The sequence below is a fragment of the Plecotus auritus genome (assembly GCF_963455305.1).
Source record: "Plecotus auritus genome assembly, chromosome: 13".
Classification (NCBI taxonomy): domain Eukaryota; kingdom Metazoa; phylum Chordata; class Mammalia; order Chiroptera; family Vespertilionidae; genus Plecotus; species Plecotus auritus.
The window spans coordinates 12,343,662-12,358,287 of NC_137779.1; the positions used below are offsets into that span (position 1 = coordinate 12,343,662).

A 14,626-nucleotide genomic window follows, 5' to 3' on the forward strand; every position below is an offset into this window, starting at 1 on the left:
GCAGCGGTGGCCGCGAGCGAGCGGACTGCAAGGTCAGTGCTCCGGGGCGGGACGCGCCCCCTCTTGATGCGCAGCCCCTTCTCTCTGTGCCCCAGCCTGAGTCCTCAAGGAGAGCGGGACCCCCCGCCATCCTGCTGAGACCCCGGGGACCCCAGCCCGCCCTCCGGTGCCCGCAGTTCTAGCGTTTCCCAGCGCGGCGGGCAGCGATTTCTGCCCTGGAGCCCCTGCCTTGCCCAGGGGGCCTAGAGTCCATTGGAGGCGAGGACAGGAGACGACACCCACAGGACCTGGGAGAGAAGTCCCTCTTGCCCCCAGTTACCCCGCCCCCTAGGAAATGAGAGTATTGGCAGAAGAGCTACCCTTTTGTCTGGCGTTTGGAACAGGTGCCTTCACTTGGTCACACGCCAGGCAGCAGCAACAGGTGAGGAGGTACCATCCTTGTCGTCCTCTTACAGGTGAAGAAACGGAGATTCAAAGAGGCCAAGCCACTTGCCTTGGGTCACAAAGGCGGCAGAGCCAAGACTTACACTCAGGTTGGTGTGAACCCCTAAATCCATGTTTTCCTCATCCCTGCCCTGACCCCCACCTGGACTGCAGGGAGAGAAATGGAGGGGAGAGGCAATGCCGGATATCTCAGGAGGAGGCTGAAATGAGCCAGCCAGCCTGTCCCTGCAGGAAGACCCCCCAGAGCAGCACATGCTTCCCCTGGGTGAGGGGTTCGAGAAGTAAGCACTGTGGTTGGTGCCAAGTTAAGCTCCAGGAGTGGTAGGGAGCAGGGCAGCGCCCTCCAGGAACTCCCAGGCCTTTACTCAGCACCTCCTCGGGGCACAGGGGGCTCTTGTGGACTTAGCCATGGGACCTCACCTCTCCGTGCCTCCGTTTCCTTCTCGGTCCCATGGGGTTAGCATGGTTCCTGCCTCACAGGATGGCTGAGAAGATTAAATGAGATGATTGGTATGAAGGCTTAGCCTAGTGCCTGGACCAAGCTGTAACCCCCTCCACCCCCATGGCCGCCCCTCTGAGAGCACATCTTTAACCTGCAGTCGGTCAGAGCTGAGATCTGCAGGGTTTCCGGACAACCCCACCAGCAGCTGAAGCTTCTTGAGTAAGACCAAGGCTGGGGGTGGCAACTTCTCCCTGCTGTGACCCTACCGAGGGAAGGCTGGTAGGAGCAGGCGTTTGAAAATCTTTAGGCTGCCGCTTACACAATTCCAGAACTGCTCTGCATTCCCCAAGCCCTCCCCCACCACTAGCTGAGCAAGAAGGAGGAAGCCCAGAGTTTTCTTGCTCCCAAACCTGCTCTTTTCCTCATCCTGACATCTAGGCCCACAGCAAATTCTGTCCCTTGGCACGTTCTGTATTTGACCATCCCCACCCCCAGTCCCAGGCCCTCAGCATTGACCGGCCTGCTTGAGTCTTGATTCTCCTCTCCTGCCATTCTCTGCTCACTCCGCTGCTCATTGCAGCCACACTTCTCTCCTTGGAGCTGCTGAGTTCTCTGCTCTCTCAGGGCCTTGGCACGTGCTGCTCCTCCTCCTGGAAATGTTCTTCCCTGCCATGTTCTTGTGACTTGTCTCCTTGCAGTTCAGGGACCACCATAAAAGACTCAGAAGTCTGCCCTGACCACCCACCCCACTGCAGGAGCCACGCTCACCTGCTCTCTGATGCATTACTGTTTTTCCTTCCTATGCTCAGCCCTGGGTGATGATTCCTTGCTTATGTGTTTCCTTGGCTCCTCATTTGTCTCCCCCGCTAAAATGCCAGCCCTCCTGGGCCCTGACCTTTTTCTTGCCTCTTCACTTTGGATGCCCCAGAGCCCAGCACTGTACCCGGCACATAGTTCTGATCATTTTGTGCGATTGCAAGCAGTGTGTGCAACCATGCAGAGTTCTACTTGTCATTGCTTAACAGCAGTCGTTCTACATTTCTACACAGACCTCATCACTGCCATTCCTCCTAACTGCCCACTGCCTTCCTGAGCTTTTCCCTAATGCGGGGCCTGTGCGCTGTTTCCAGGTTCTAGCCGTAATACCACCTTCACTTTCAACATTTTTGTCCAAATTGCATGTTTTGTTTTGTTTTGTTTTTGCTACCAAGGGATTTCTTTGAGATATAGTTCCCAAACTCTTCAAGTCAAGGATGTGATCATTCTGAAGGCACATGCCACTTGCCACCTGATGGCTGTTTAAAATAGTTATCCCCAGCAATATGTGCAAGATTTTCTACAGTCCTATGAGCATTTGGGTGTTCTCATTTTTATTTGTTTTGTCTATTTTAATGGGGAGGTCATGGTAGGTTTAAATTTTCTGTTGCTTGAATTTTTGAAGCTGGATCCTTTTCAACGTATGTGCTAGTTCTATTTCCTGCCTTGTGAAGGGAGGAAGTCTCCAGGGCACCTTCATTCTTCCCTTCACCTTCACTTGTGGTGATGGTTCCACCTGAACCCATCTCGTGAGAGTAGGGGGAGGGCCCCCAGGGGCTGGAACAGGAACCCATGGAGTCAAACTGTGCTGGTTGCAGAAACTGCTCTGCCAATCAAGCAGCAAAAACGCCTCTAAGTGCCTCTTAGCATGGTACTGTGGGGAGAGAAAGAAACCTCTTATTCTTTTAAGTCTTTGTGAATTTTTTTCAAGATGGTATTTTTTAAATGATAAAAGTAGCACACGGTGTGCAGGGTTATTCACTGGAACACGGGGCAGCAAAAGATTGGGAAACAACCTACATGCTGAACAAATGATCGCAATTTGATGGCTGAAAAAAACATAAGTATATTATCTTAGAGTTCTGGGGGTCAGGTGTCCAAAATCAGTCCCAGCTGGCCAAAATCAAGGTGTTGTCAGGGCTGTGTTCCTTCTAGGGGCTCTAGGGGAGAATCTGTATCCTTGCCTTTCCCGGCTGCCAGCATTCCTTGGATCATGACCCCTTCCCTCCATCTTCAAAGGCAGCAGCATAAAATCCTCAAATCTCTCTCTGACTCCAACCTAACCTTCCGTGGTCACATCTCCTTCTATGTCTGACCACCTGGGGTTCTCTGTCCTTTATTTAATCCCATCTGCAAAGTCCCTTTTGCCAGGTAAAGTGACATGTTTACTGGTCCCGAGGAATAGGATTAGGATCTGTGCATCCCCAGGGGGCCAATATTCAGTCTACCACACCCTAAAGGGAAATAAGCAAGGTTCAGAGCAGAGTGTGGGGCTCACGTTTGTTGAAGGAAAAAAGAAAGAGAGAAGGAATAAATATACATGTGCTTGCGAAGGCTACATAGGAAAGTGGTAAGAGTGGCTGCTTCTGAGAAGATTGGGTAGAAAGGAAACTTGTCATAGTATATCTTTTTGTATTATTTAAACTTTTTACTACATGCATATGTCACTATGTTAAAAATATTTTTTAAGAAGCAACACATAGTCATTGTAAAAGTTGAGGCTGTCCAAAAGCTGAGAGAAGGAAAATACCCCCAAATCATTCCCTTTCTCTCCAGCAGTGACCACTGTGAGGAATTTGGCTATATCCTTGCAAACTTGCAAAAAATGCATATGTAATTTTTTCACATATGTGGGATCAGACTCTACACACGGTGATATAATGTGATGGGGGTACTATATTTGTCACATCTTTCCTCATCCATGCATGAAGGTTTAACAGCACTTGGGTCTCCCACTGCTCAGATGTACCTTAACTGACTTACCCAGACCCCTGTTAAGTGGACATTTAGATTTTTTGCTGCTGTCCACAGTAATTTCAACACTGTAATCTATGTGACTGGGGTGTTTTGTTTTTTTTTAATTGAAGTGAAATTCACATAACGTGAAATTAAGCACTATAAAGTGAACAATTCAGTGGCATTTAGTGCATCAACAGTGTTGTATATTCACCACTTGTATCTAGTTCCAGAACATTTTCATCATCCCAAAGGGAAACCCTCCCCATTAAGCTCTTACCATTTCCCTCTCCACACACACCCCCCCACAACCACTAATCTGCTTTCTTTGTCTACAGATTTGCATATTCTGGATATTGCAAATTAAGGGAATCATGTCATATGTGATGTTTTGTGTCTGGCATAATGTTTTAGAGGTTTGTAGACATCATAGCATGTGTCAGTACTTCACTTTTTAAAAAGTATTTTTATTGATTTCAGAGAGGAAGGGAGAGGGAGAGAGAGAAACATTAATGATGAGAATCATTGATCAGCTATCTCCTGCCCCCTACTGGAGATGGAGCCTGTAACCCAGGCATGTGGCCTGACCAGAAATCAAACCGTGACCTGGTTCATAGGTCATACTCAACAACTAAGCCACACTGGCCAGACTGTACTTCATTTTTTAAACTAATTTCTTATTGCGGTCTAATTGACATACAAAATTCTGTTAGTTTCAGATGTATAACAATGATTTGATATTTATATATATTACAAAAGTATTTCGTTTCTTTTTATGGCTGGATAACATTCCATTGTATGGATATAACATCTTTTATTATCCATTTATATGTTAATGGACACTTGGGTAGTTTCCACCTTTTGACTATGAATATTTGGGTACATGTATTTGACTGGGTGCCTGTATCAGTTCTTTCAGGTACGTAGCCAGGATGTACGTCCTTCTGTACACACTTTGAACTTTATTATTTACAATTTTCAGATACTTAATCAAGTTTTTAAAAAATTTGTAAGAAAGTGTTGCATACTGAGGCAAACGGTGGCAGGAGGACAGATCTGGACAAATGCTCTCTTATTCTCCAGGTCCAGAGAGGCAGGAAAATGTCTACCCGGGACGAAAAGGTAAGTTGCTTCTGGGATCTCCCAGCCCTGAGATCATTGTTTGGTGTTTCTAACAGGAATGAGGAAAAACGCCTGTGAGTTCCAGTTATTGTTATTAATCAGAGAAAGGCAAAGGAAACAGTTCGTATTTCCTTCATTTGTAGTTCCTTATTAAATTAGGCAAACAAAAAAGCAAGTGGAAATGCTTGATGCTGGTTGTGCGAGGTGAAATCGCCTCATTCCTACATCTACAGAGGGGCTGGGTCAACACACACAGCTATTCTTTTTTTAAAAATATATTTTTATTGATTTCAGAGAGGAGGAAAGAGGGAGAGAGAGATAGAAACATCAGTGATGAGAGAGAATCATTAATCAGCTGCCTTCTATATGTCCCACACTGGGGATCAAGCCCGCAACCCTGGCATGTGCCCTTGGCCAGAATTGAACCTGGGACCCTTCAGTCCGTAGGCTGATGCTCTATCCCCTGAGCCAAACCAGCTAGGGCCACACAGCTGTTCTGGGGAAAAAATGATGCTGTGTGTCAGGAATCATGAAAATGTCTATGATCAAACCTGCTCATCTCACTTTGGGAAAGGAAATGATCCATAAAAAGGAAAAAGTACAATTTATGGCACCATATTTCTTAGCACATAAGACACCGTTGATTGTAGACCCACCATTATATTAGGTACTGTGAAGAAGAAACAGTGCCTCCATTTACTGTGATGTAATGCGACACAATGCTGAAATTGGTCAATTGTAAAACACATTCAGATTTCAGAAATGCTAAAATGTGAGAAAATGTGGTTTTAGTATTGGTGATAAAAATGCTAAAAATGAAGAACAATCAGAAAATGCAATCCTGAGAGCTGTTTTTCCTTGGTAAGTTTCTGTGCCATTAAAAAGGTATGAATAGCCCTAGCCAGTTTGGCTCAGTGGGGATAGAGTGTCGGCCTGTGGACTGAAGGGTCCCAGGTTCGATTCTGATCAAGGGCACATGTCTGGGTTGTGGGCTCAATTCCCAGTAGGAAGTGTGCAGGAGGTAGCCAATCAATGATTCTCTCTCATCATTGATGTTTCTATCTCCCTCTCCCTTCCTCTCTGAAATCAATAAAATATATATACATATGTATATTTAAAATATATATATAACAACATTATCTGTAGTCTTTTATTATAATTGTAAAAGACATAGATTAGGGGCAGAGATAGGTAGATAAGATTGGTAGATGATGATAAATTTGGTGTGTTGGGATTATTGTGAATTTATTTCCTTTTGTTCATGTTTTCATGGTATTAACACTGAAAGAAATTGATCTAGGGGAAAGGTCTGCTCATTGGGGTGAATGATAGCAGGTAAAGGTGGGGGGTAGGAGTCTGGGTGAGTTGGGGCCTGAATGAAGCTAGGAAGCTTCCAGGACATGTCACAGGGGTGAGGTGGGTGTTAGGCCACAGACACAGCAGGGGAAGCAGAGGGTTGGAATGCAGCACCAAGGACACACCTGGGGGACCTCCTGGGGGTCAGAAGCTGTGTGTCCTCACACAGGCCATTTGAGAGCCTGGCCCTGCGGCATGGTGGGGGGCTGGGAAGATTGGGCCAGGGCCACCTGTAGCAAATAAGCCTCTTAACTGATTCAAAGAACAGTTGCTTTCAGTCTTCTTATGGCGTTAATTGTGTTTTTTAGAAACTTTTAATAGGATTCCTTTTAGGAGCTCTGTAATTTTTTCAGTTCTCCTTGTTTTTGAGAGGAAAACTGTGTTGTAGGAGAAACTGGTGGGGTTTTTAGCCATGACTCAGACCTGGTTTGCTGTAGCCAGCTCTGCTGAGAGGGGCTCAGAGTCCCTCTCTGCCCCTCCCATCTCCAAGCCTCAGTTTTCCTGTTCTGTAAAGTGGGAACAATAACTCCCTGCTAGAGCTGTGGTGAGAATGAAATAAGATTGTGCATGGAAAGCACTTGGCAGGGTGCCCGACTACAGTGAACACTTAAACTAGTGGGGGGCCGGGGGTGCTGTGGACTCAATCCTGAGTATAAGCTGGGTTTGCAGCCCATCAGCAGACCTATCCTCATGGCAGATGACTGCGTGTCACCAGCCACCTCTCGGGAACCTGGGAGCCAGGGGTGCTTAGGAAGCCTTGTAGCCCTTTGGCTCATTTCTCACGAGGCTTCTGGAGGCTCTGGGTTCATTTGTGGTGCTAGTTCTCTGCCTGGCTGCGCAGGAGAGATCGCAACCCCTAGGCCAGTGGTCGGCAAACTCACTAGTCAACAGAGCGGCAGCGGCTCGCGAGCCACAGTTTGCCGACCACTGCCCTAGGCCATTCCAGACCAACTGAATCACAATCTTGGGGCGTGAGGCCCAGGCATCAGAGTTCTTTAAAGCTTCTATGTTTCCAGCGTGCAGCCAGGACTGAGAGCCACAGGTTATGAGGCAGGGAAGATGGTGCCCTGGATTCTGTCCTGGCCAAAGCATTGCTAACCCGATGACTCATTGACACTCCCGATAAGTCTTAATTTCTATCTGGATAACTACATATTTTCTCTTTCTGTGCTTTCGTTTTCTTTCTGTACTTTTGTAAACAAAAGGAGGGGGCTCTGGGCCAGGCAGCCTGGGTCAGAAACCGAGGTCTGTTTCTCACCAGCTGTGTGACCTGGGGCACGTTGCTTGGCCTCTCTGTTCCCAGTTTCCCCATCTGTAAATGGAGGTTCAGGCCCCCACTTCATGGAGTGTTTGCAATGTGTTATGAAGGGCTTTGCACAGAACTCTGAAATGGCAGGTACTCTAGTTGTAATCATTACGATTTCCGCTACTGTAGGTATTATTTCCCACATCGTCTCCACCCAGCCTCGCGATCATCTTGCTGGGGTGACAGACGCTTATCAAGAAAGGAGGGATCCTGACCCCAATGGAAAAGGAGAGAAAGGTTGCAGCGCTGGGCTGGGAGGGGCTGTGGGGGGGAGGCACCTGGGCTGCCAGTGGCCCCTCCCCCAAAGCTGGTCAGCCGTCACAGGTGGTGGTTTCCGTGAACCTCAAACTTCCTCCCCACCCTAGAGAAGGAAAAACTGTTACGCTTATTTAAAGACTTCCCTGATTTTAAAAATAGGCATCCCTCAGAACACCGATGCCCAAAGGCTGGGGGTGGGGGGTCAAGGGGTCGGCGAGCTTGCTGCTGGGACCCTCCAGGTATCTGTAGTGGGAACCTGCAGTCCTCTAGCCACAGAGGATCACACCTGAGCAGGAACCACCCTGGTCTCTGCCCTGATGGGGATGACAGACTCCAACAGTCACAGAAACTGCTGGACCTGACTCTACAGGGAGGAGAGAGGGACCCTTTGTGAGTGCAACGGGGGAGGTAGCTGGTCTGGAGCTGGGATGCTTAAGAGAGACCTCCCGAGAGGGGTTATTCTTTTGTTGTAGTTGTTAATTCTCACCTGAGGACATTTTTCCATGATTTTTAGAGAGTGGAAAGGAGGTGGAGAGAGAGAGAGAGAGAGAGAGAGAGAGAGAGAGAGAGAGAGAGAGAGAGACATCGATGTGAGAGACATCAATTGGTTGCCTCCCGCATGGTCGGGGATGGAACCTGCAATTGAAGTCGGTGCCCTTGACTGGAATCGAACCTGGACCCTTCAGTCCATGGGCCGGTGCTCTATCCACTGAGCCAAACTGGCTAGGGCCTGAAGGGGGTTAAAGAAGACACATGACCAAGTAGAAGAGGGGCTGGAATTTTAGGCAAGGGAAAATTGCAAAGGCCCTGTGGTTGAAGGAACGTGTTGAGTACAGAGGGCTGAGTACATTGTGGTCCAGCAGAGAGGGGGGTGAACGGTGAGGTCAGATAGGCAGGTGGAGGCCACAGCATGCCGAATAGGCATGGGCCTCTGGAAGGCACTTGGTTCTTTATTTTTAAGAGCAGTGGGAAGCCCAAGAAGTGTTTTAAATAAGGGAGTGTGTCAGAGGTCCCCAACATCACCCAGGTTCAGCGTTTTGCTAGGAGAGCTCAGAGAACTCAGCATACAGTTGACTGATGGCTATGACGTATTACAGCAAAAGGACACACATTAAAATCAGCAAAGGGTGCCCTGGCTGGTTTGGCTCAGTGGCTAGAGCATTGGACTGTGGACTGGAAGGTCCTGGGTTCGATTCCGATCAAGGGCACATGCATGGGTTGCAGGCTCGATCCCCAGTAGGGGGCGGGCAGGAGGCAGCCAATCAATGATTCTCTCTCATCATTGATGTTTCTAGCTCTCCTCCTCTCTGAAATCAATAAAAATATATTTAAAAAAAAGATTCCAGGGTCATTTGGATGCTAAAATGCACGGGGTTTAGTGATGGATGGGATGTGGGGAAGGAGGGAAGGCTGGGATTGGAGACAATTTCTTTGACCCTGCCTGGGTGTGTCTTAAGACCCCAGGACCAGAAGACAGGAGACCCAGGTGCCTATAGATAAACTGACAGTTGCCATGTTATAGAGCCTCAGTTTCCCCATCTGCTAAGGGAGGGAAGATTGGATCTCAGAACCTTGATTCTGCCTCTTACACTCTCATCATTCTTTTTTTTTTTTTAATTTTTTTTAAATATATTTTATTGATATTTTACAGAGAGGAAGGGAGAGGGATAGAGAGCTAGAAACATCGATGAGAGAGAGACATCGATCAGCTGCCTCCTGCACACCTCCCACTGGGGATGTGCCCGCAACCAAGGTACATGCCCTTGACCGGAATCGAACCCGGGACCCTTCAGTCCGCAGGCCGACGCTCTATCCACTGAGCCAAACCGGTTTTGGCTCTCATCATTCTTTCTGCTTAAAAAATCCAGCTTTTCTGGCATATCTTCCCCACATTGGCAGAGCATCTTGGAAAGAACAGAGCTGGATGTAGACTTGAGTTCATATGCTAGTTTTATCACTGATGCTTTTTTGTTCATTTTTTAAAATTCTGCATGAACAAGTTCTCAATGTAAGAAATTGAAACAATAAACTACTATATATTACACGTTGAATCACATGAAATTGTCCATTTTTACCAGTTTTGGCCTACAAAAACAGTAATTTTTTTAAAAGTCTTTTGTTTCAGGGATGTTTTCTTGAATTATATTTTGAGCTCTTGGTTCTGTTCCATTGTTTTGGTCTCCTTATTCAGAGATTCCAATTATGCATATGTTGGACATATAGGGGTGTATATAGTCATTGGCCGCCTGGCTTTTTCTCGGCCATGTGTTCGAACACATGGGCTCCGAGTCACCCGCATAGGGGGCGGGTCCTGGCTCTGCCATTTTCCAAGTGTGTGACTTCGGACGTGCTTCCATCCCTCACCTAGACCCAAAATTATGGCCTCGACCTCAGAGGGTTGTTAGGACTTTAAATAAAATAGAGCCTTTAAGGAACTTAGTGTTGCGCTAATATAACAAATAACGTCACTAATGATTAGTAATAATAGATGTCGCTGCTGTTGTGTCTCAGAGTTCTAGGGTGGGGGGTTTTGATGAATAAGCACATCGAGTCCCCAAAAGTGAGCTCGGGGAGGAGAACGGGAAAATGGGGACTTGGAGGACGTTGGGCCCTGGGAATCGGGAATCGCCTGAATTTCTTAAAAAGTGCCATTTTCTGTGATTGTTGGATGACCGTGACATAGGGACTTCCCCTCCTACAGATGGCAGCCTCAGAGCCGGTAAAAATAGACATTCATGAGAACGTGTCTCTCCATCTCGTCTAGGTCTGTTTTTCTCATTTCTTCCCTCTCTGCCAGGTAGTAACTTTTCTGGTATAATACCTGTCACGTGTGAAAGAAGGCCGCAGATTCGATTACCTTTGAGGGGTAGCTCTTTGTTAACTCGCCTGTTAGGTATTTACGAAGCCCCTCCCTGTGACTGAGGGAGGAGGAGCCTGGGCTGCCCAGAGTTGGCGGGAGACAGGCACCGTGCTCACAGGTAAGTGGCATGGCGGGGAAATAGAGGAAGGCCGCTAAGCCAGCAGGCAGCGATTCAAGAAGGCCTCCCAGGGGGGTAAAATCTAGACGTTGGTAAGGCCTGAGAGGGAACTAGGGTGAGACAGACGGGGGGCAGGGGGGGGGACAGGCTGTGCCAAGTCCCAGAAGCAAGAGGCCGCGCGGTTTATTCAAAACTGTGCGGGGTTCGGTGTAGCTGGAGTGCGGCAGAGGCTGGGAGGGTGCCAGGGCTCTGCCTTTCCTGAGCACAGAGGTGGGCAGGCATAGGGGGAGGGGGCGTAGATGAGAGCAGGGACCCAGCCAGGTGGGTAGCGGGGAAAGGTGATCCTGGCTACTGCTGTGTGGAGAAAGAGTGTCGAGTCAGGAGGCCGCATGAGGAGGCTGGTGCAGCTGTCCTGTCGATCGGCGAGGGTTAGATGGAAAAGAGAAGATGGAGGCTGAGCGGTGTTGAAGAGGTAACATTGAGCCCTAACCGGTTTGGCTCAGTGGATAAAGCGTCGGCCTGCGGACTGAAGGGTCCCAGGTTCGATTCCGGTCAAGGGCATGTACCTTGGTTGCGGGCACATCCCCAGTGGGAGATGTGCAGGAGGCAGCTGATCGGTGTTTCTCTCTCATCAATGTTTCTAACTCTCTATCCCTCTCCCTTCCTCTCTGTAAAACAATCAATAAAATATATTTAAAAAAAAAAAAAAGAGGTAACATTGATATCGATGAGCTTGAGGGAGAGAGAGGAGCCAGGGATGACTGTTGGTTCTGGGCTTGGCAGCGGGTGGATGTGATGCCAAGCCCTGGGGGAACATGGGAGAAGTGGATATAGGAGGGAAGTTTGGGTCACAGCAAACAGCATACCAGTCATCTGGCTGAGACTTGGAACATGAACAGCGTTGAGAACACAAGTGTGCTGAGACCACCAAAGGGGAAGGTCACCCTGTACTAGGACAGGGTCAGAATCTCAAGGACTCCAGGTGGCGGGGCAGGAACATGGTACAGGACACTGAGAAGGGTGGCCAGACATAGGAGAAAAATCACGAGGCAAGATTGTCAAAAAGAACTGAGTCAGCCTGGCTGGTGTGGCTCAGTGGTTGAGCATTGACCCATGCACCAAGAGGTCACTGGTTTGATTCCTGGTCAGGGCACATGCGCAGGTTGCAGGCTTGATCCCCAGTAGGGGACATGCAGAAGGCAGCTGATCAATGATTCTCTCTCATCATTGATGTTTCTATCTCTCTCCCCTCCTCCTCCCTTCCTCTCTCTCTCAAAAATCAATCAATAAATAAAAAGAACTGAGTCAACAGTGTGACAGGATGCAGTACAGTCAAGCAGATGGGAACCACAGTTGTGGGCTTCGATCTAAAGGTGACCCCAGAGAGAGTAAGGTCAGGATATAATGGGACAGCAAGGTTAATGCAGGGGGCATGGAGATGGGTGGTTTCCAGTGCCAGGGACTCTACTGGTCTAGATTTTTTGGTTTGCAAGTGACAGAAACAACTCAGTGTAGCTTAAGCCACAAAGGAAATCCAACAGTTTGTGAGACTGAGAGTGAGACTGAAAAGCCTGGGGGTTGCAGAGGCTGGCAGCCGGCCAATGAGCCAAGACGTGAGATATTCATGGACGGTGCTGAGTTGGAGCAGTGGAGGGAGAGTTTTCCATGTTGAAGAAGAATAGCCGTCACTATGGAGGGGCTGCTGCAGGCCAGGCACTGAGATCGGTGCTCTGCCTTACTCACTGAGTCAGTCCTTCCGCCAGGGCAGGGCTAGGGGTGGGAGGCACTAGAGCGGGGAGTCCAGGGTGGGTGGTGGATTTCAGAGGCCCACAACATTTTCGTGATGAGCTATATTGTTGCCCTTTTCTGGAACTATTCTGCTTCTGAAATGACAGATTTTTTTAACTTAAAACCAGAGTTCTTTTCTGCTCTGCTGGGTGCTGTAAATATTTTCATCCCAAATTACTAAAAGTTGCATCTTTTTACTGGTCACAAGGTTTCAGGAAGAAAACTTTTCTCTTCTGTAAAATATGTGGTTTTTGCAAAGCACTCGGAGGCTCCCCCATGCTGCAGACTAGCACAGGAGGTTTTTGGGGGAAGGTATGGCCAGTAGCCCCGCTTGGCCACCCCTGGGAACCAAGTGATGGAGGATCCAGCCTGAGATAAGTCGCAGCCCGACGTGGGAGACAGGGTACCAGGGCCCTCAGCCAACAGGCGCTTGGTGGGCTTCTAAGTCAGGTGTCATGTGAGACTCTGGGACACAAACTGCCCTGGTGGAGCTTAAATGCTAGTGTGGAGAGAGAAGTAATAAACAGCTGCACAAAAAGATTTCTAGTGGGAAATGGTTTTAAGGGCTCTCAAAGGAAAAGTAAAGAATATACAGAGGGGTTATCAAATTAAGAAGGGGTCTGCTTTACATTTGAGGGTCAAGGAGGGCCTCTCTGAGGAAGGGACATTTCAGCTGAGGCTTCCAGCATGAGGAAGAGCGAGCCAAGCCAGCGCGGGGACAAGAGCATGCCAGGTTGAGGGAAGACCCCGCAGGAGGCCCAGAGGGGGCGAGTGTAGCCCAGGGGTAGGTTGTGGGGCAGGAGATGACAGCAAACCTTGCAGGACCCTGTACATCGTTGGAAGGATGTTTATTCAAAGAGCAAAAAGCAGGGGGCAGTGATATGATCAGGTGCTATGGTCAGGGGTGAAGGTTTATAAAATCCATTCAGGCTGCTGGGTGGAGAGTGTGCTGGAAGAACTGTGTCGAAGGAGAGATTGATAAGGAGGCTGTTGCAGTCCTCTAGGTGAGAGGATGAAGGCCTGGTCTAGGGAGACGGTGGAAGAGGAAATGAGTAGTGGGGGTCGGGAGAAGAGAGAGCCAGGCAGGCCCCAGGATCCTGGATGGGGACAGATTCAGGAGGTTCACTCCTGGGAGGTTATATGCTCTCCTTGGGCCTCTTAGCATCAGAGGAAGTCTCAAGTCAGGGGCTCCCCTGGTGCTTGAACAACATGGGAGACTGGGCAGGGGAGGCAGCCTGGAGTCGATGGGATTCCTGGATATAGCATTTTGGAGCATCATCCCCTCACCTACAACCTCGCCCCACAGTCTCAGGGCACTTAACAAGAAAATATTGGGGGTCAGGAAAGTCTTATGAAAGAGGTGGTATCCCTTTAATGAATTTGGAGCTTAGAAATGTACAAGGCACCACAGTACAGGAAGGAACAGTGGCCTGGGACCAAAGAGCTTCAGTCCTATTTTCAAGTGCACGGCTGCTGGTTACCTGAGACCTTGAGCAAACCCTGGCCGCTCATGGTCCCATCACTGAAAGCATGGGGAGATCCGACCAGGTCATTTCTTTGGCCAGTTACATGCCGATGTCCTCAGTGATGTATAGAGACATTTATTTTAACTGTTGTATAGTATTTCATCACACAGATAGGAAGGATTCATTTATCTTCCACCATTTAGGTGAACATTTCTGGTGAACATTCTTGAGCATGTCATTGATTTAAGCACATATGGGCAGTTTTAGGCGGGAGCCCATCTGGGGATGGAATCACTAGATCACTAAGAAAGACATGCACAACTTCATCTTGACAAAACAATGCCATATTGCTGCCAAAAATGGTGGTGCCACTGCCTGTTCTTATCTTCAGTGTTCAACAGACCCCACTGTTTCACGCCTTCACCAACATTTGCTATTGCAGACTTTAAAATCTGGCCAATCGGAGGAGTGAAAAGGTGTGCTATTGTTACTTCACCTCGCCTTTTCCTGAGTGGTGAAGTTGAGTATCTTGGCCATTTGGGTTTTCTCTTAAGTGACTTGCTTAATATCCATTACCTAGTTTTCCATGGAGTTGTCTTTTTGAAGTAAAATTTCTTCATATATTCTGGGTGCTAAATCTGTGTCTATTAAGTACATTGCAATATTTACTCCCAATCTGTGTATGTCTTAACTT

General features: G+C 48.2%; 1 protein-coding gene across 2 annotated transcripts in view; it reads left to right on the top strand.

The window, feature by feature from the left end:
* Positions 1-14,626, top strand: part of HVCN1 (hydrogen voltage gated channel 1) — a gene marked incomplete at its 3' end in the record, with an annotated part of 27,625 nt that continues 12,999 nt past the window's right edge. Inside the window, exons 1-3 of one of the 2 annotated variants that reach the window (XM_080650606.1) lie at positions 1-32; positions 456-533; positions 4,742-4,780. In XM_080650606.1, coding sequence (XP_080506732.1) covers positions 4,760-4,780 — 21 coding nt within the window. In that variant the 5' untranslated portion in view covers positions 1-32; positions 456-533; positions 4,742-4,759. Of the gene's footprint in view, positions 33-455; positions 534-4,741; positions 4,781-14,626 lie in introns of those variants that run through there. The other variant, XM_080650605.1, reaches the window with a different exon arrangement.